Source organism: Corythoichthys intestinalis, chromosome 10 (genome assembly GCF_030265065.1).
Source record: "Corythoichthys intestinalis isolate RoL2023-P3 chromosome 10, ASM3026506v1, whole genome shotgun sequence".
NCBI classification, from domain to species: domain Eukaryota; kingdom Metazoa; phylum Chordata; class Actinopteri; order Syngnathiformes; family Syngnathidae; genus Corythoichthys; species Corythoichthys intestinalis.
Genome location: NC_080404.1, coordinates 18472300 through 18493281, shown reverse-complemented (window position 1 = coordinate 18493281; position 20982 = coordinate 18472300). Strand labels below are relative to the sequence as shown.

The window sequence follows — 20982 nt, the reverse complement described above, 5'->3', positions numbered from 1 at the left end:
ATGAAAATCAGTGTTGTTTTTGGCAGCCCTTTTAATTTTTGTCTTAGTATTTTGGTCGATGATACATCATCATATTTTAGTCATCTCAAAATGTGTTTGTCGCAGTGTAGTTTTTGTTGACGGAAACTCAAGACTAATTTCATCTAGTTTTAATCGACGTTTACTAAACATGTTTTCATCTTTAGAATTAAAAAAATCACTCCAAAAATTAATAAAGGTTCCCATCTGTTTCGAATGAGTATTGACAGACGAGCACATATTGTAGCGTCCACATTACAAGGACAACGCCAACTTGGTGATGATAATACAAACTCACCAGTAAAACACATTATTTTCAATGAATTATACCCACTTTTACGTCATGAACTGTATGTATTTTAAAAAAAAAAAAAAAAAAAAAAAAAAAAAGGTTGTTTGCCAGTTTAAGGACGCTCGACGTTAGCATTAGCCTAATGCTAACGTGAATGCTGTGCTAACACTACAAGTTACATTTAGTGTATGATGACAACTCAGCACAGACCTTTGAAAGCGAAAGGAACATTGCATATTCTCTCTGGCCAAGGTAAGAAAACAAATCTTACCTTGTGTGCGTGTGTACGCCTGGAGACTGGAGAGCAGCAGCACGTCACATGGGTGACACAACCAGACACTGCTACGGTGCAGGCTAACTACACATAAAATGTCACACATTGTGAACATGTGACGGAAACTTTTCGCATTTTCGTCTTGCTCATCTTGTCTGACGAAATCTGGCATTAGTGTCGTTATGTTTTAGTCTCCCAAAACACGTTTTTATCATCTCGTCATTGTCATGATAAAAGTGTTAGTTGACTAAATATTTTCGTTATAGTCATCGTTGACGAAAACAACACTGATGAATACGTTTAACAGGATTAAAGTCAAAATGTTTGAATCTGAATCTTGAGCATCGTGCAAAAACACATTGATATTTTTATGACTAAGGCAGAAAGTGTTTTTGGACAGTCCTGATTGGCTTAGGAGAAAAGTTGTAAGGCAGGATGATGAAGCAGTGGTAGGAGAGTAACATGCATAACTCTCAATTTGGCAAAAATATGACTTGGGCAATTATGCTATAAGGCTAACGAAATATAAAAATACCAGAATAAATGTGTTGAAACAAGCCATATTTAAACATGAACTCTTTCATTGCCTCAGAGTTAAATGCAAATACATTGATCTTAAAAGTTAAATACAACTGAACTGTACTTGGATGCTACTCATTTGCCTACCACTAGATGGCACTCGAGTACCATCTGTGGTACTGGTACCACACTTTAAGAATCATTGGACAAAATTATTAAAGACACCTCACTGTATTTGTCTTTGTTAGCTGCTGGATGCATACTTTGGCAGAGCCAACAAGGAGCAGAAAGAGAAATTCCTGAAGAATCACGGTTTCTCATTGCTGGCCAACCAGCTGTACATCCACCAGGGCAGCCAGGGCTTAATCGAGTGCTTCCTTGAGATGCTGTTTGGACGCCCAGTGGGCCTGGAGGAGGAGTATGTTTATCTGCAAGTGTTTTATGTACTATCATGAACTTTAAAAGCTAATGCATTTTTACTCTGACTGTCTAGTCTGGATCTTGAAGAAATGGAAACAATTTCACCTTTCACAAAGCGTTGCATCATCCCAGTGTTGGGTCTTATTGAGAACTCCCTATGTGAGAACTCCTTGGTACACAACATCCTCTGCATGCTACTGCAGCTCCTCAATGCCTGCCCAAAGCTGGCAGACATCCTGCTCGATCACGGACTGCTTTACGTGCTCTTCAACACACTCTCCACTCTCAATGGCATGGAGACCGGGTACGCCAGCAAGAATAGTAAATCTTTTCTCGAGACGCGCGCTGTTTTACAAAAGTGTTAGAGCGCATTTTGGCTTCGAATTCCTTGAAAAAGAAGCCTTCACTTTTCAAATTTTCTGCTATCATCAAACCCATACAGTAAAATAACATGAATAATACATAAATGAATAAATAGAATAATTACAATGTTAAAAGATGAAGAACGACTTGTGCCTTATAGACTTGTCGCCGGGTTATGAACGAATTCCGTTCCTACGCTGGTGACGTAACTCAAATTTCCGCATAAATCAGAATTAACCCTTTAAGTGCCCCCAAATACCCCTTAAATCTTAAAATAACATTCCAAAAACATGTATTATACGTACGTCATTGTACTGTCCTCACCAAGACGTTGAAGCTAAGTCCTTGCTAGACTGTGAGCTAAGCTGTAATCATTCCCCTCTCTCTTTCACTCGGCTACGCAACTTATTTGTGGGAGCAGATGTGCTCTTCCTCGTGTGTACGTGTGCACTCTTCTTCATGTGGGCAAATAGTTTCTTCTTTGTATGTACATGCAAACTACTACCTGCTTTACGCTTCCTGCGGGAAAAATAAAAGCATGCATCACAAAACAAAGTCAACATTATAATCAAATACACATTACTCCAAAGGGCAGAACAGCCATAGTTATAAAATAAAGTAAAAAATAGGCTACTGTAAGGTACAATAAGGTACTGTTGTAGAATCCATGGAGAAAATCCTTTCCATCTGACGCTAGCCTCGTCTTCCTCCTCATCGCGCCGGTCAGGGAGCCAAGAAACACTTTCACACTGCTCCTTACTCCAGTTCTATAATGCAACAAAAATCAATCCACGGCTTGATATTAAATACAAACAAAAAAGAGCAAATGAGATAGATGGAAAACGAGGTAGATATAAAGAACGTAGCACGCTGCCCCAACTTATATCGTACGACATCACGTCACAAAACCGTCCCACCAAATCCGAATTACAATAGCAATTCTTTTTTTTTACTAAATAACAATTAACAACTAATTTTATAGAATCAAATAAATGATTTAAAATTAACATAAATAATTATCCAAATGTTATTTTAGGCACCTACAACTGTTTACGCGACAAAAAAAACAAAAGAAAAACACTGGTGACAAAATGGCAGACGGGACTCCGGCGTCGTAAAGTCGAAATCACATAAGTCGGGTCCGTCGTAAGCTAGGCATGTGTCGGTATAATATTCTGATGGTATGATAACCTTAAGCCAAAATATCACAGTATCACATTATCGCAATTACAGCTCGGTTTTCAAAAAAAAATACTGTACTTTTTTCATTGAACAGGATTTTTATTTTTCAAAACATATTAGCAAATTGGAACATAAGTATGTTAAGTTAAATTAAATTTAAAAAAAAAAAAAAAAAAAAAAGCAAAATATTCTAAATAAATTTACAATAAATGCAGTCCTTTAGGTGAGCCTAAACCCACAGCCACAGCTCATTATTACCATCAGAACAAAAATAACTATTTTCCATAAAAAGCACGTGTGTATGACTCGTATCATGTTTACGTTATACACACACTCTTTCTCAACACAGGCAGTTGCCAGAGATAAAAAAAAAAAAAAAACACGTTTTACCACTGCTAGACACACTAAACACACTGGAGTTTTCTCGTAGCTGGTGGGAAACATTCATGAAAGTGTTTACTAACCTTTAATTTTGTTTAAATGCAAAATCATATTGGAGGTATTGCCTCCTCAACAGCCACCCTTCGCAAGCATGTTTTGAATGTCGGTTCCTGTTGTCAAAGTATTCCCATATCAGCGATTTTGTTTTCTTCGATGGGGAAAAAGTTAAGGAGTTTCACCTCCTCCAGCCATCGTGTAGCACAGCTGACTCACTGACACTGAGCAGCAACCAGTGCGGGAGGGTTGAGCCTCACAGCTCTAAGCGAGGGATTTCCCCATGCATTTTTGGGACATAAAAAATTACTAATACATCAGGGACGGTATTATGAAAATTTTTTGCGGATTTCAAACCTTGACCTTTTTTATACCACGGTATACCTTGAAACCGGAAATTGGCACATGTCTAGGCCTAACCCAGGGACTACCTGTATTTAACTTATTGCCTGCCATTTACTTGTACAACGATGAACATCCAATTCATTTAAACTGGGAGGACTGGCTGTGACTGTTTCTGTATCACAACGTCAATGGCAGCCAATGAGTTTAATGAGTGCCCTATAAAGGGTTAAACTATTTTCAAGCATTTTTTTGTCTTATTATTTTTAGATTTAGTGTCGGGACAAAAACATTCACTGAGAAACTGCACATTTTAGTACTTTGTCTATTTGGAAGTAAAATGTCCTCCAGTTGAAGAACGTTCCCAATGTTTCTGATTTACAAGTCATTCGTATATATTTTGTTTAATTCGTTTGCCTGCACAATTTTTTGTATCGTATTATATGACTTGACTCCTACTATTCATTTTGCAGCATTCCCCTGAATGATTACAAGCTCCTCGTGTGTGACATCCAGCAGCTGTTAGTCGCTGTTACTATCCACTCCTGCAGCTCTTCAGGGTCCCAATACTTCCGCATCATTGAAGACCTCATTACATTGCTCGGTTACATGCAAACCAGCAAAATGCGGCGTACGCAGGGTAAGGACTGGATTTTTGAAATGCAAAGCACATGCGGAATTCATCAGTGTTCAGTGTACTGTACATCCCTCGCTACATCAAGCTGCCATGCTCTGCCGCAGAACAAATCAAGGCTCATTATGCACAACTGAAGAGTTGAACAACAGGCCTGTATTTTTTATTTTTTTTTAAAAAAGGTTTTCTATTTGTCCTTAATTATTTTCTTCCTGTTATGTCTCAATTATGTCCATATTTGAGGCCCATACTAATTGGCTTTTACCACCGAATTTTCCAGTTTTACATCATAGTTCAAAATTGTTTTTTTTTTTGTTCTCGTTATTTTTTCAGAGATGGCAGTCGCTCTGCAGTTTCGGGTACTTCAGTCGGCTATTGAGTTCATAAAGACAACGGCCAATCAGGCGCCTCAAAAGCTGAGCAGCTCCCATAATACACCAAACTCTTCGCATCACACTCTTTATCAGAAACGAAAGAGCATTGCAGGTGAGTGTAAGACTGGAGAGTAGAAAAATGACCACTGTTTTATTTTTGTTTTATCGTGTTAATCCTGTGGTTCTCAAACATTTAACAGGAAATAACACCTCAAATATTACTGTGCTCTTCAAGTAGTATCATTAGGGCCAGCATAAATTTAAAGGCTGCCATTGACGGCACTAGAAGTTGAATCCATTTTGAGCAGGAAAGGCGGGCAGTGAATGATTGAAGCCAGCCCGCCCAGTTAAAATGAAATGGACGTCAGTGGCAGCCAATGAATTAAAATCCATAGTAGGCCAAAAATGTAAAAAAAAAAATAAAAAAAAAGTTTTTTCTTTTTAAAGCTGACGTTGTATTTATTTTGACAAACCACAGTTTCAACATTAACACTGAGGAAAAATGCTAATGTGTTTAATTGAGTTAAATGGTGTTATGCTTATAAGTTGTTCCTAAAAATACGGGGAAAAAACCCAAATCATAAATCGAGATTATTTACCCCCTCACCCCACTTTTTTGTCAAAGTATACATAAAAACAAGTGAAAATGAACTGACCACGCTGCGAGTTAAACATTTCATCAGTTCACAGACATGATAAGCACACCTGAAGAGCGCACTTGCTCTTGACGGGCTGACTCGGAACCTACAGGTAACACTAAGTCTGCAAATAATCAATCAAACCTCAGACAAAAACATATTAAATAGCAGATTGGTGCATATACATCCAGTCAACATACCTACCAAATTTCATTATTATCTGACCACGAATATGGGTGCTGTAACAATTTTAGTTGAGCCCTTTGACACACGCCGAAACAGCATGAAAATCCCGGGATTTAAACGGCCAGCCCTTGTACTGTATGTGAACGCAAGATCCCAGGTTGACTGACACTAAGATTACACAGACATTTAACGGGTCACGTCTTAGTATAATGCCCAGGAATATCCTGGGAGGCTTATGTGAAAGCAAGCGTTAAATTCCCGGGTCATAGCACGATGGCTGATGACGTAAATATCATGGTGGACAAATGGTCACTTCCTCTTTCTTCACAGTAAGACGAAAAGCGGTAAACAAACATTGCAATTATCAACATAGCCAGCTGGAAATAGTTAAACTGAAAACTTTGGGAAAAAAATTAAATTGCTACTGAATATTCGAGCCGAGGAAGAGAGTCCATCGCCCATCTTTGAAAATGTGTGGTTTATTTTGTTTCTGATGTTAAGGTCCGCAACTACGGAAACAGGGTTGTACCTCAAAGCAGAAAACAATGGATTGGATGCGTTCAAGGGTTTATTAAATACAAACAAAAATACATGCGATCGCAGAAAAGGGGGAATAACAGTAGGTCGACAGGGATCAATAATACTGACCTAAGCAATAGGGAGAGAGAGCTGATAAAATAACAAAACAAATACAATCAAATATCAGCACAACGTAGGGGATTTCAAAACAATGGCGGCAGAGGTGTCAAATGCCACCCAGCAAGTTAATATCTCAGCAGCCTTCTCTTGGATCACCTGGGCTTAAATACAGTCTTAATGAGCTTGAATTGGCTGCAGTTACGACATTAGGAACACTCCCACAAACGGCTCTGTAAAAAAAACATTTGACCAACATTGTGACAGCTGATGCCGACCAAAAATAACGTAATGTCCTGGTAATAAAAATTGCGCCAGCAGCCCTCCACGTACAGATAGCGCCAGTGGACAACATGGGACAAGCTTGATAAAGTGTCCAACCCGCATCATTGCCGGGATATCTCTACATGCGTGAAAGCAATGACGCGAGTAAATTACGCGTCACTTTACACGGGAATTTAACAGGATATGTTTGTGAATGGGGCTTTAGTGTCCTCACCTAGAAGAACACACAGAGAGAAATTTGGAGCCCTCCTTCTGAGCGGCCTAAAATTTTTAAGCAATAAAAATAAATAAATATATTTTAAGATTTGAATCTTTTGTCCAATAAAGTTGAATCCAATTCCGCTCTCATTGATAAATGCACTGTAGTAAATTGAAAAAGATTGTGTGAACATTTAATTTAGTCACTCTTTCGCATACAACTAGAAGAACCCCGCACACCCCTGGCTGTACTCCTTCCACATTTTGAGAATCACTGTTTTAATCCGTGACTGTAGGTATTCACTTTTACACATATTCACTTTTTCTGTTGATTGATCCTCTCCTCATCCCAATTTAAAGGTTCCATTGCCTTGAAAGACTCCATTATCCCCCGCATCCCCAGGCAGCACTACTGCTCCTACGGCCAGATCCCCTTGCCCTCTCCTTTCAGCTTCCTGTCCCAGGACTCCCCTCTCCCATCCCCTACTGGGTCTCCATCCTACATGCTCCATTGTGACGCAGGTAGCTGGGACTACGGTCCGCAGCAGAGAACATTGTCCTATACATGGGACATGTTTCCAAATGTTGCAGTGAAATCAAACCCTTCTAATCTGCAACTCACTTGGGGTTTTAATCCGCCCAGTACCTTCTTTTGCTACTGGTGCTTTTGTCTGTGTGCACGTATCTGATGAATAAATGCTTAGCTAAATCAGTGCTAAGCATTCTCTGTGCAGATGGTATTTTGATCACTGAATCTTCACGCTTTTTCTGTATGTGCATTGATTTTCTGACACGCATTTATTTTCACTGCACTCGATTAGAGCATGCCTGCGTTTATTTGACAAGTCTCACAGTTGTGCTTTCTCACACGCGCTCATGTTATACTCGCAGGACGACGACGCTTCTCTCTGGCCCAAACGGACTCGCTACTGATGAGGATGCGTTCCGTCGCTAGTGATGAGCTCAACCAGATGATGCAGAGGAGGATGAGCCAGGAAAACCCCATTCGGGCTAGTGAGACGGAGTTTGTGCAACGGCTGCAGAGGCTTGTGGTCCTTGCTGTCAACAGACTCATTTACCATGGTAGAGTAATGAATCATTTGTTTTGATTATACGTGCCCGCTTGCGGGATTTAATGAATTATTTAAATGGTGGTCGCAAAGTGCTTGGAGTTTTGATGTGATTTTAGATTGTCGACGATAGACGATCATTCGCTCCAAGTTAAAATTACCATATTTTTCAGTCAATAAGTGGCACTTTTATTTCATAGGTATTTATAGTTTATAGTTTATTTCATAGTTTGCCTGGGCCTGTGACTGATGTTCAGATGCAGTTTATATTTATATGTTTATATACTGTATATACAGTATATGTACAGTGTATCACAAAAGTGAGTACACCCCTCGCATTTCTGCAGATATTTAAGTATATCTTTTCATGGGCCAACACTGACAAAATGACACTTTGACGCAATGAAAAGTAGTCTGTGCGCAGCTTATATAATAGAGTTAATTTATTTTCCCCTCAAAATATAGCCATTAATATCTAAACCCCTGGCAACAAAAGTGAGTACACTCCAAGAAAGTCGGCCCGTCTAATCAGACCATAGGACATGGTTCCAGTAATACATGTGCTTTGTTGACATGTCTTCAGCAAACTGTTTGCGGGCTTTCTTGTGTACCGTTTTCAGAAGAGGCTTCCTCCTGGAGTGACAGCCATGCACACCAATTTGATGTAGAGTGCAGCGTATGGTCTGAGCACTAACAGGCTGACCCCCCCCCCACCTCTTCAATCTCTGCAGCAATGCCAACAGCACTCCTGTAACGACTCACATCACATGACATTTTGGAGGGAAAATGAAAAGTAGTACTCAATTTGGACATTTACTGTAGGGATGTAAGGGGTGTAACTCTGATATAAGCTGCACATAGACTACTTTTCATTGTGAGCACACCTCTCGCATTTCTGCAAATATTTAAGTATATCTTTTCATGGGACAACACTGACAAAATGACACTTTGACACAATGAAAAGTAGTCCTTGTGCAGCTTATATAATAAGAGTTCATTTATTTTCCCCTCAAAATATAGCCATTAATATCTAAACCCCTGGCAACAAAAGTGAGTACACCCCTTACTGAAAGTTGTCAATATTAACATACAACATGTCAACTCTCAATAGTTTGTGTGGCCACCACTATTATCCAGAACTGCCTTCACTCTCCTGGGCATGGAGTTGACCAGAGCTTGACAGGTTGCCACTGAAATGCTTTTCCACTCCTCCATGACGACGTTGCGGAGCTGCCGGATATTTGAGACTTTGCACACCTCCACCTTACGCTTGAGAATCCCCCAAAGATGTTCTGTTGGGTTCAAGTCTGGAGACATGCTTGGCCAGTTGATCACCTTTACCCTCAGCCTCTTCAGTAAAGCAGTGGTCATCTTGGAGGTGTGTTTGGGGTCATTGTCATGCTGGAACACTGCCCTGTGACCCAGTTTCTGGAGGGAGGGGATCATTTTCTGCTGCTGTATTTCACAGTACATGTTGGAGTTCATGTTTCCCTCAATGAAATGTAACTCTCCAACACCTGCAGCACTCATGCAGCCCCAGACCACGACATTCCCACCACCATGCTTGACTGTAGGCATGACACACTTATCTTTGTACTCCTCACCTGGTCGCCGCCACACATGCATGAGACCATCGGAACCAAAAAAATGAATCGTCTCATCAGACCATAGGACATGATTCCAGAAATCCATGTGCTTTGTTGACATGTCTTCAGCAAACTGTTTGCGGGCTTCCTTATGTAGAGGCCTTCCTTCAGAAGAGGCTTCCTCCTGGCGGTGACACCCATGCACACCAATTTGATGTAGAGTGCGGCGTATGGTCTGAGCACTAACAGGCTGACCCCCCCACCTCTTCAATCTCTGCTGCAATGGTGAAAGCACTCCTGCGACGATCTTTCAAAGAAAGCATTTGGTTGTGACGCCCAGCACGTGCCCTCAGCGTCTTTGGACGACCAACCCGTGGCCTGTTCTGAGTGGACCTTTTAAAACGCTGGATGATCATAGCCACTGTGCTGCAGCTCAGTTTCAGGGTGTTGGAAATCTTCTTGTAGCCTTGGCCATCTTTATGTAGCGCAACAATACGTCTTTAAAGATCCTGAGAAAGTTGTTTGCCATGTGGTGCCATGTTGGAACTTTCAGTGACCAGTATGAGAGAGTGTGAGAGCTGCACTACAAATTTGAACACACCTGTTCCTTATGCACACCTGGACCAAGTAACACTAACGAGTCACATGACATTTTGGAGGGAAAATGTCAAGCACTACTCAATTTGGCCATTTATGGATGTAGTTTCTAAGGGGTGTACTCACTTTTGTTGCCAGGGGTTTAGATATTAATGGCTATATTTTGAGTTATTTTGAGGGGGAAATAAATTAACTATTATATAAGCTACACACAGACTACATCTCATTGTGTCAAAGTGTCCCTTTGTCAGTGTTGTCCCATGAAAACATATACTGTACTTAAATATCTGCAGAAATGCGAGGGGTGTACTCACTTTTGTGATACACTGTATGTAAATATGTATATATATGTGTGTAAATGTGTGTGTATATAGATATAAATGTGAATATATGTGTATTTGTGTATGTACAGTATGTATAATTTACACACAAGTTGGCGGAGTTATTCATAAGTTAAAATGAAGGGAAGAAAAGCAGTTTGGCCCACCAGGCTTATAAATCACTGGGGGATCCCTGTGTTTGTTCTTGGTCTCTGATAAAATGAATCCCCCCCCCACGAATATGATATATAATCCAGTATGACTTATAGTCAGAAAAAATTTGTAATTTGACGTCTATCGCTGTCAGTGGCAACCATTGAGTTTATTGTTATTGTTTAGAAAATGTCTATTTGAGTAACTGCATTGGAGAAACCAAAAAAATATTTTTAGCAAAGTACAAACTCTTTTCATTCCATAGTCATCATTTACAAAGTCGTTTTTCATATCCACAGGTATTTCATTACTACAACTGTAGGGTGCCATGGAAGTGCTTCAAAAGTGTTTCAGTATGTGTCTACAAAAGTAAAATTGGACTTTCGGTTTAATCCACTTGCTTTTTTCATTATAGATGTCAGTCAGGATTTATTTGACCTGCTGAACATCCCAGACTCCCCAGACCAACAGCTTTTCACGCCAGAATTGGGATACAATTCACACGAAGAGGGTAGCACTGCCTCTGCCCCACACTCACCTACTCCCTTTACATTGCCACCTGCCAGCAAAAAGAGTTTGCAACAAGACATTCTAAAACTCATGATGGATGGCATCAAAATCAGCCTGGTAAGATTTAATCCACATTGGGATTCTGATCTTTTCAGTGCTGCGTTGGATTCATTTTAAATGCCTTATTTGGGATTCTCAGGGCAGTACTGGTCGAGGAGGAGCTCCACATCAGCAATGGCGAAGGATCCTGTGGTCGTGCAGGGACACGTTCCGGGTCCAAATTGGTCGCATCTTAGTGCACACGCTCAGTCCTGCTCGTCCCCTTTCTGACAGAAAGGAAGCACTCGAATTTGTTTTTGATCCTAGGCATTTGGATATCTTAAAGGAGAGCCTCAGTCCCGGTCTAGAGGTATCTGGAATTAACATTTTTTGTTGCGTTTTATTTTAATTTATTGGCCGCCATTGACGGCAACAGACGTCCAGTCGAATTGGACTGGGTGGGCTAACAGTAATTACGTAATGTCAGACACTCACAGTTCAAATTCAATGAATGTGTCTCGCCGTTAATGCAAGTAAATGAGTTAAAAATAGCATTTTTCACATGATGGGGGCCAGATGCGGCCGGCCACATCATTTTGTGATTTGAACGAAAGTTAATAATGTGCATTGACTTCAGCTTTCTTCCAAAAATTAAATCTCTGAAGTCCTCAATGACAGATTAAGGACTATAGAAATCAAGAGAATAATTATTGCTTTTTTTCTTGGAAAAAAATAAAATAATAATGATAATAATCTTTAAAAAAAATAGATAAATAAAAATAAAAGGACTATATTTACTGTATCTCCTTTGTTTAATTAAAAGAAACACAACAATGTCTCTAAATGATGAATCAATTCTCAAAATAAATGTCCGTTCATTTGCTAATCCGTTGTTGATTCCAACATAAAGGCCCTTTGAATAAAACCATAGCTGCAAAATGAGTTTGACAACCCTGCTCTATTTAATACTGAGTGACTAATGATCTAATTACTTTCTTTGAGTAAAAATATTAGCGCTCACTCTCATCATATAGTGCAGGGGTACTCATTGTTTTTTGGTCCAAGATCTACCTTTCAACCTCTCGCGATTTACCTCAACACAGCGTTTTTTTATTCCAGTAATGAGTAATCTAATTAATTTTCCCTTCTTTACGACTTGGTTACTGAGGATGTGAAGGGGCGCGTTACTGCAATTTGGTTGAATGAAGCGCAAGTTGTCTGATTTAGTCATAGCTGCCATGGAGCGAGCAGAGCGGGAGGGAAAAGGAAGGGGGTGGTGATGTTGTTGCAAACGCGATGATGATTGGCTACGTGGCTTGGAGTGTTAGCATAGCATCCGCGTTCTCGTAAGCATTAGCATTTAGCGTGGCGAAACCCTCGGGCAATTTTTTTTATTTTTTTTTTACATACAGTTAGTAGCGTCCAGGTGGGTACAATTAATTGGAAATAAGGTATTGTTTTCCTGCTGAGTGTGTATTATCATCACAATCAAGTTGGCGTTGTCCTTGTACTATACAATATAGTAATGTTTTGTTTTTTTTTTTTTTTATTACCCAAAATAGTCACTTGCCCTAAACTTTTCTTGAATGACGTATCCATGACTCTCGTGTGATATTTAAAAAAAAAAAAAAAAAAAAAAAATGAGCAAAGACAGGAGAGGCAGGAGATTCAGAGACTCACCTACATATTGAAAAATATACCTATATACAGTCATATGAAAAAATTAAGACACCCAATGAAAGCCTGTATGTTTTCTAACATATTTGGTAATTTTGATATTTAATATCAATTTAAAAAATCTTGAGAGATTCAAGTACTAGAAATAAACAATTAAAACTGAAAAAAAGATTTATTCTAACTTTCTGTAAATTGAAATTTTAAATAGATGCAATTTCTATTAAGGAATAAATTAGGACACCCCACAGTCAATCCCACTTAAAATGGCTAAAATCACACACATGGGTATCACATCAGGTGCACAGGATTAGAACAACATTACCCAGTGTTTTAAAGGAGGCTTGCCTTATTTAAACCTCACATTTAGTTTGGTGTGCCCCTGACTGTTGAAGTGCGAGAAAACACCATGGTGAGATCAAAGGAGCTGTCTGAGGCCTTCAGAAAGCCGCATATGGGTCTGGTAAGGGATTTCTAAAGATCTCAAAAGATTATTAAATCAGCCATTCCACTGTCCATAAAATACTCTACAAGTGGAGGACATTCAAAACAACTGCCAACATGCCCAGGTCTGGCCGTCCTAGCAAGTTCACCCCAAGAACAGATCGCAAGATGCTAAAAGATGTCTCCAAAAACTATAAAATGTCATCACTGGACCTACAGCAGGCTCTTGCTACTGTTGATGTGAAAGTGCTTGCCTCTACAATCAGAAAGAGACTTCACAAGTTTAAACTTCATGGGTGGTGTGCAAGGAGGAAACCTTTGCTCTCCAAGAAGAACATGAAGGCCAGACTGAAGTTTGCCGGAGTGAATGTAGACAAAGACCAGGACTTCTGGAATAATAATTCGTTGGACAGATTAATCTAAAATTGAATTATTTGGACACCAGAACACTTGTTCGACATAATGCCGTAAACCCAATACAGCATTCCAGGAAAAGAACCTCATACCAACTGTGAAGCACGGAGGTGGAAGTGTAATGGTTTGGGGATGATTTGCTCCAGCAGGACCTGGCCAGCTCCCAATCATAGAATCTGCCATGAATTCTATCGTGTATCAGAGGGTGCTTGAAGAACATGGGAAATCATCTGTGAAAACATTAAAGCTGAAGCGAAACTGGAACCTGCAACATGACAGTGACCCAAAGCATACCAGTAAATCCAACAAGAACTGGCTGATCAGGAAGAAATTGAGAGTCCTGGAATGGTCAAGTCAAAGCCCAGATCTTAATTCAATTGCGATGCTGTGGGGTGACTTGAAACGGGCTGTACATGCAAGAAACCCTTCAAACATTTCACAGCTGAAAGTATTCTGCATTGAGGAGTGGGGTAAACTTTCTTCAGACCTATGTCAAAGACTGGTATATGGCTACAAAAAGCGTCTCACTGAAGTTATTTCAGCCAAAGGAGGTAGCACTAGCTTTTAGGTGCTTGGGGGTCCTAACTTTTTCCTCAGTTAGAATGTGCATTTTTGTGGATATATTTGGTTTAATGAGTGAAACAATGTTAGTTTTGTTGTTTACCTGCTATTAAATCACTTTCTTTTGCAGAGATAAAGAAAAACGAGATCAGACATTGATATATAAATATTTCTCAATAAAGAACTGAATTTTTCATGGGGTGTCCTAATTTTTTCACATGACTGTATATTAGGGGTGTGACAATACACACAAGTCACGGTTTAGTACGTACCTCAGTACGGGTGTCACGGTTCGGTGCAAATTCAGTACAACAGAAAAAACTAAAAGGCTTTTTTTCTTAGAGCATTTCAAAGTTTGAATAACGTTACACTTTTATATAGGTGTTGAAATAAAAAATAAAAAGTAAAACGTGACCTACGTTTCAAGCAGTTATTTTAAGCATCTTTGATGTGTAAGATGTGTATAATGTAATAATGTGTAGAATATGAAAAGTAACATCAACTCTTAATATGAGGTAACTGAGTTACTAACTCAATACTTTTTGGGAGAAGTAATTTGGAACTGTAACTTATTTCGTTTTAAAAGTAGGATTAACACTGTTTACCCATTTCTCATAGCACGGGCCCAAGCTGTCACTTTACCTATACGAAATGCTGCACGACCACAAAGACGGCCTGACCAAAGACGAGCAGAATGCTGTGGGTGTTTTCATGACCTCGCTCAAGCTTTGTGGTCACCGCTGCATCCCACCTAATACGCCACACAAGCAGGATCTGCTCAAGGCAGTGAAAGAGGCAAGTGTTTCCGTAGGAGTAACGCATTCATGGGGGAATGCAAACTAGAACTCATCATTTACTTTATATAGGAAAAATCAAAGTACGAAGCAGAGGAGAATTCAAGCAAGGCAGCGTGGGAAAAGAAAATGACCAATACTCAAAAGAAGTGAGTACATTGTAAATTGAATATTTACAAATTCAATTTACTACCAACTCATTTACGTCTTCTCTTTAGCTTGATCCAAAGATTAGACGGAAAGTCCAAAGACATTTCGAAAATCGCTGCAGACATTACGCAGAATGTGTCTCTCCGGCAAGGCATGGAGAGAAAAAAAGTCATCCAGCACATCAGAGGTCTCTACAAGACGGACCTGAGCGCCAGTCGGCACTGGCAGGAGCTAGTGCAGCAACTCACACATGACCGGTAATAACAGAATTTGATGTTTAAATGGGAAATTGTGCTAATCATTCATAGCACTTTACTAGAAAAGAATGCTTCAAAAACCACAAAACTAAGGAAGTCAAAGTGTAAACACAAAGAAAAAAGAGCAAGTCACAAACTTTATTAAGGAAATCGGGACAGAGAGTAGAAGGAATGGTGACACAAAAACATAATTGGATGCATTTGCTACCTTACAAACTCATTACAACTTCATTTACCAAGAGGACACCATGTGGAGAGGGTATACACCTAATAACGAATAGGACAGGAAGAGGGAAGACAGGACAGATTAGGGTGTGACAAGGCAGGATTAATGATATGTTGCATTAAAATTAGTTTGAATTAATCATTGGCTACGTTTACATGGACAAATTTCTTTCTTCCGATCGGTGTTCGGATTAAAATCATGATTGGCTGCACAGTTTTCATGGGCACTCAGGCATCACATTTTTGGTCGGAACAATTTATTTTGACATGCACAGATTGACCAAATATACCGGAAGTAGTAGAAAAAGCCGGAGCGACTTCCGTGTCAAAAATACACCACTTCGTCCATTTCTACTACAAACATTAGCGTTATTTTGCATTTTTCAGGTCTTTCGACAATTGTAAGAGCTTATAAGTATCTCAATGAACATGTTTGTCTCGGATACAGACCAATTTAGTTTTGAGACTACCCTGTTTCCTGCTCACTATGCTTCTACTAGCTTCTGGAAATATAAGAAAAACATGTCATAGACAATGTTCCCTTTAATTTTTCATGTCTATGAGCAGATGCACAAGCTCCCTTAGCACACCAAGGACCACTGTGAGCAACATCAGATGTGTACCCTGTGGCCACACACCAGTATCACGCCTTTTGAAAACGTTACATTATAGCAAGTTACATGGTTTATTAAAAGAATCAAGTTACAGCAGCAATTTTCATTAATATACTTTTAATATAATTGATTTGTCCCACTTAAAATGAAAAAAAAAAACTCAAGGTTCATGAAATACGTACTATGTTACATTTTAGAGTTTGACCTGGTTAAGGTGGCATGGGTGAGTTAATAATTGAATAATAAATAAAACATAATGAACAACCACATTGGAAGTGTATCAAACTCCCACATTAAAACTGTTCAGACAATAAGAGCACTCAAGATTCCTATTCTCTGTGTCTAAGCAGCTTTACAGGACAGGTTTCACCGCTTGTTCTTTTATTTGCCCATACTCCCACATTCGATCTTAAAAATAAACACATTTCCTGTTTACTTTGGCTTGATGAGTGTAGTGTCGCAGCACGTTCGTTTCTATGCGTTTCGCAATGATAAGGGGTTAGCATTTGCGTCTCTTAACTCTGCTACACAAAGGGTATGACAAAATATCGAAATGGTGATGTATCGTGATACTTTGGATCAATACGCTCATGCCAAGAATCGAGATATCATTTTAAAAAGAGGTAATTTAAAAAAAAAAAAAAAAAAGGAACTAACAAGTTGCTACCAAAATCTTCCACCATAATAGTGTCTCAGTTAACCCTATGGCTGCTGTTGACCGCGCTCGACGCCCAATCCCTTAAAACCGGGAAGGGCAGATGAATGTTCATTCACTCAAAACCAGAGCATTCACAGTCACTCTTTTTGGGTCATTTATAGGTCACTTTCTTTTCATTTTAGGGCATTAACAGGTCACTTCCACTGCCTATTCATTCCCGGGTCACTTCCTGTTTTGTAACCCAAAATAAACAGTAAGTGACTCTGAAATGCCCCAAAATCAACAAGAAGTGACTGAAAATCAACAGATAATAACCTGAAATGGCTCAAAATGACCTTGTTGCCTGGCATTGGCTGCCACTGACGGCCATAGAAGTGGGAGGGCCCCGTCTGAAGTCAGAGGGGTTCATTCGCTGCCACTCTCCCAGTTCAAATGGATTGGACGTCTACTACTGATAAACAGCAGAAGGATGATGGTTTGTTTTTCAGTTTATTATGAAGTTATCTGACCTTTTAGCCAGATTGCGGGAATCATGCCTGCCAAACCGCCAGAACTGCGCTAGCGGAATTCCAACGACCCGGGCTGGAGAAAATCCGACAACCCGGCCAAAAGGCCAAACTCAGCGCGTTCACCTTAGTTTTAACTCCATGTACTGACTCCATTTTAAAAGCTGGAAAAGGCTTCGAAACACAAGTTGACAATTTATTCTAAGTCGGTCGCAATCATACAGCACAGAGAGACGCAGGCGAGGAGGCAAACCGGATCCAACGTCACCATATCACAAGTCAAAAAAGATTCCAGAGAAAAATGACAACGATAAGTTAAACATTCTTTTAAAGGCTCTGGTGAGGCAGACTGTGGTCTGGAAGAAGGGCTGTGTTTGGACGTTGTTTAGGATTATTCTCGGTTGTGGGTTGGGCGGGAGAGTTTCGGTCGTTACTGTTGTCGGGGCAACGAGAGTTGAGGATATTGCCATCCTCAGCGCCAAGTGAGAGCTGAGTGGTCACCTTTCGGTCGCGGGTTGCTCTGTATCAGATGTTCCTTGTGGCAGGACAAGATGTCCCGCCATTTGTTTTGGACTGTCCGAAAGAGCTGATTGTGGGATTTGCTGGTGCAGACTTGTGGTGCTTGTCGATGTCTTGCCTATCACCTGGTTGTCAGAGTCAGTCTTGCTCTGTCAGCTGCATGACGCACACGTTGGGCTTCTGTAGTCACAAGGCGTCCTGTATCTTTCTGTCCTTATCTGCCCGTTGTCTTGGCGGTGCCAGATGTAATCACTCCAACTGTTCATAATATCAGATATATTCTGCTTGCTTTTCTTAAACTATTTTATATTGGGTGGGTTTGAGTAATACAAACAGTCAAACTGTAAATATGACAAAAGATTCTATTCCCTTCAATTAGTTGTTTTGTTGACTATGCTAGAAGGATTTCCTGACCAAGGTATCGATAATCGTTCTATCCCAATATCGTGAGATCATCATTGTCGTGCGCTTTGTATGCAAATCGTATTGTATCGTGAGATACCAAAAGGTTGCTGCCACGTGGTGTCAGTAACTCACCAATGGAAGCGCAGAGTTGCCGTATCGAACGCACCAATAGGAGTGTTGCGCTGACACGTCACTGCGGAGCCGATAGTAGTCCTAGTGACGCTACAAGTCTTTTCTGTTTAATTTTATTTTGTGCTCTGCATAGATTTTCTTTAGTGCTCAGTGCAATCAGTGCGCGATTGCGCACGCGTGCACATTAGAGGAAACATTGGTCATAGACATTGGCGGTAAAGATGGTTTGTTCCGAAATTTTGGAAATAAACTGTTTTCATTCACGCCGATCAGATTATCTATCAACATAAACTACCACTCTCGTTCGGAATAGAATCTTGGGCTGGATCGGGTTAGAATATTTTCCAAATGAAGCCTTTTTATTCCGATCAGGCGTTTATTATAAAAGTATCCATGTAAACATAACCGATGATGGTGCTGTGGCTCAGCTGCGTGTGATCCTGAAGTGTATACATGCGATAGCAAACAGATGGTGGTTAATTAAGTAATTCTTTTCTACTTTGACATTACTTTTGTTTTGCGTTGTTCCAGTGCGGTTTGGTACGACCAAACATCCTACCCTACATCCTGGCAGTTGGACCCAACGGAAGGGCCAAACCGTGAGCGGCGGCGACTACAAAGATGCTACCTCACCATTCCAAACAAATACTTGCTTAAAGACAGACGTAAACCTGAAGGTGAAAAATTCAAATTAGTTTTTCAGTTTGCCATGTATCTCAATATGACCTAGTTGCCTTGTTTAGATGCAGTGAAACCGCCACTGTCGTTCCTTTTTGAGGATAAGACACACTCATCTTTCTCCTCCACTGTGAAAGACAAAGCCACAAGCGAACCCATCAGGTACAAGCTGTTTTGCTCTAAAAATTTACATCGCTCCTTTATTCAGATGCCGTGGTGATAAGATATACCCTTTTATGACACGCAGGTTTACCAGGCGCTGCATGAGTGTGGCCCCCTCCAGGGAGACAGCAGGGGAGCTGCTTCTAGGTAAGATAAAGTGTGCCAAGAGTGGAGTGCGCTAAGGAATGTGTGTGGTCTGTGCTCACACACATGGGAGTTAGTCATCGTTTGTAATTCTCAAATTGCATTAATCTCACTAGCCTTGCACTCTCACAGGAAAGTCTGGAATGTACTTTGTGGAGGACAATGCTGCAGACGCTCATGACGGCCAGGTAAGCCTGAGGGCTGCAGTTGTCTATGCGATGTATGTGAGTGAAAAAGTAACAATGATAGTACAGTACTTTTCGGACTATAAGTCGGTTTTTTTTTCATAGTTTGGTTGGGAATGTGACTTTAATTCTGGAGCAATTTATGTGTTAAATTATTTTTAACACATTATTAGGGATGCCCCGATCGCATATTTTTATGCCTGAGTCAGAGTTACCTGATTTTGAGAATCTGCCAATCTCGAGTCCCGATCTGATACAAAAAAAGTGATTTTCAAGAATTATTTTTTAGGCATGTTACTGTCCCACCGAATAATTTTTGAACAAGAATAACGTAGAAAATTACTTGTCTCAATTAAATACTTCATTAAAGTGCCTGTGACACGAAAAAGCATGTTTGTTTCGCGGTATTTTATGCTCCTGAATAAAATGGACCCCTTGGATGTGTGAAAAAGCGATCGATATATTTATTCAATTTTTTTAATCCCGCACTACAAAAATTACAGACTTCCGGCTTCGGTCTTGCATTAAGGAAGAGGGCGCTGTGACGTGTACAGGAGAAGGAGTCCTCTCTTCGCTATACAGCCGTACTGTTGTATGAGAAGGACTAAGGATTCAGCTGATTTTGCGGATTAAACCGTTTATTTTTTCGCATCACGCCAGCCAAACGGCTGCAGAAAAATCTTGCTGTACGAGGGAGAGGCGTGTGCGCCTTTTTGGGGTTTCAAAAGGTTCCCATTCACCGGTGGATATTGGCCAAAACAAGCCCTACTACTGTGGGACCATGGGACTTACGAGGAAGTGAGTAAATATCATGTTTTGTATTATGTCAAATACTGGGATCATTTTAATATGTAGATGGCTTGCATTTTGTGACTGACATCCCCCTTGTCCCCTCGGCCGACGACCGGCGGCTTGTCGCACATTCCCCCGCCGGGAGAGCACTATACTCGGCTTATTGCCCTCTTCATGTGCCCGGTGTTCTGTTAAATTTTCCAACTGATCAGAAATTGCAACTTTGTGTTAAAAGTAGCCGCGAATACAGTGATTACAAAGTAAACACTTGGAACTTTCTTTAAATAAAGGACTAATTACATTTGATCATGGATGGGCATGTAAAAAGCTCTCCTCATACACATATTGTCATGTTAGCTGCATAACAACTGCAGCCGCCCTCCTATGAGTCTCTCGCTGTTTACGACTTCGTGGTGTAGTAAACCATTATTTTGCCATATTCGTGTTAACCATTTGGCATCTACACGCTCCTTCGACGTCGACCGGTTTGTCAGGCGGTCATTGTCCAGCTGCTTCCCCGCAAACGAGCCCTCTGCCCTCAGCAGGGGAACGACGAACTCCAACTTGTTCGCAGCTGGGTGGGTTGCCGATCAGCGA

The 20982-nt window shown here is 40.3% G+C and overlaps 1 protein-coding gene across 12 annotated transcripts in view; it reads left to right on the top strand.

The window, feature by feature from the left end:
• The window catches only part of lyst (lysosomal trafficking regulator), a 131191-nt gene that overhangs the window by 80005 nt on the left and 30204 nt on the right, over positions 1–20982 (top strand). For 9 of the 12 annotated variants that reach the window (XM_057847853.1, XM_057847852.1, XM_057847858.1 and 6 more), the window contains 15 exons: positions 1352–1521; positions 1597–1827; positions 4319–4485; positions 4813–4965; positions 7157–7318; positions 7688–7879; positions 10938–11149; positions 11232–11441; positions 14783–14959; positions 15031–15107; positions 15177–15365; positions 18956–19101; positions 19168–19264; positions 19350–19411; positions 19541–19596. In XM_057847853.1, coding sequence (XP_057703836.1) covers positions 1352–1521; positions 1597–1827; positions 4319–4485; positions 4813–4965; positions 7157–7318; positions 7688–7879; positions 10938–11149; positions 11232–11441; positions 14783–14959; positions 15031–15107; positions 15177–15365; positions 18956–19101; positions 19168–19264; positions 19350–19411; positions 19541–19596 — 2301 coding nt within the window. The remainder of the gene's footprint in view (positions 1–1351; positions 1522–1596; positions 1828–4318; positions 4486–4812; positions 4966–7156; positions 7319–7687; positions 7880–10937; positions 11150–11231; positions 11442–14782; positions 14960–15030; positions 15108–15176; positions 15366–18955; positions 19102–19167; positions 19265–19349; positions 19412–19540; positions 19597–20982) is intronic. The other 3 variants (XM_057847864.1, XM_057847863.1, XM_057847862.1) reach the window with 1 other exon arrangement.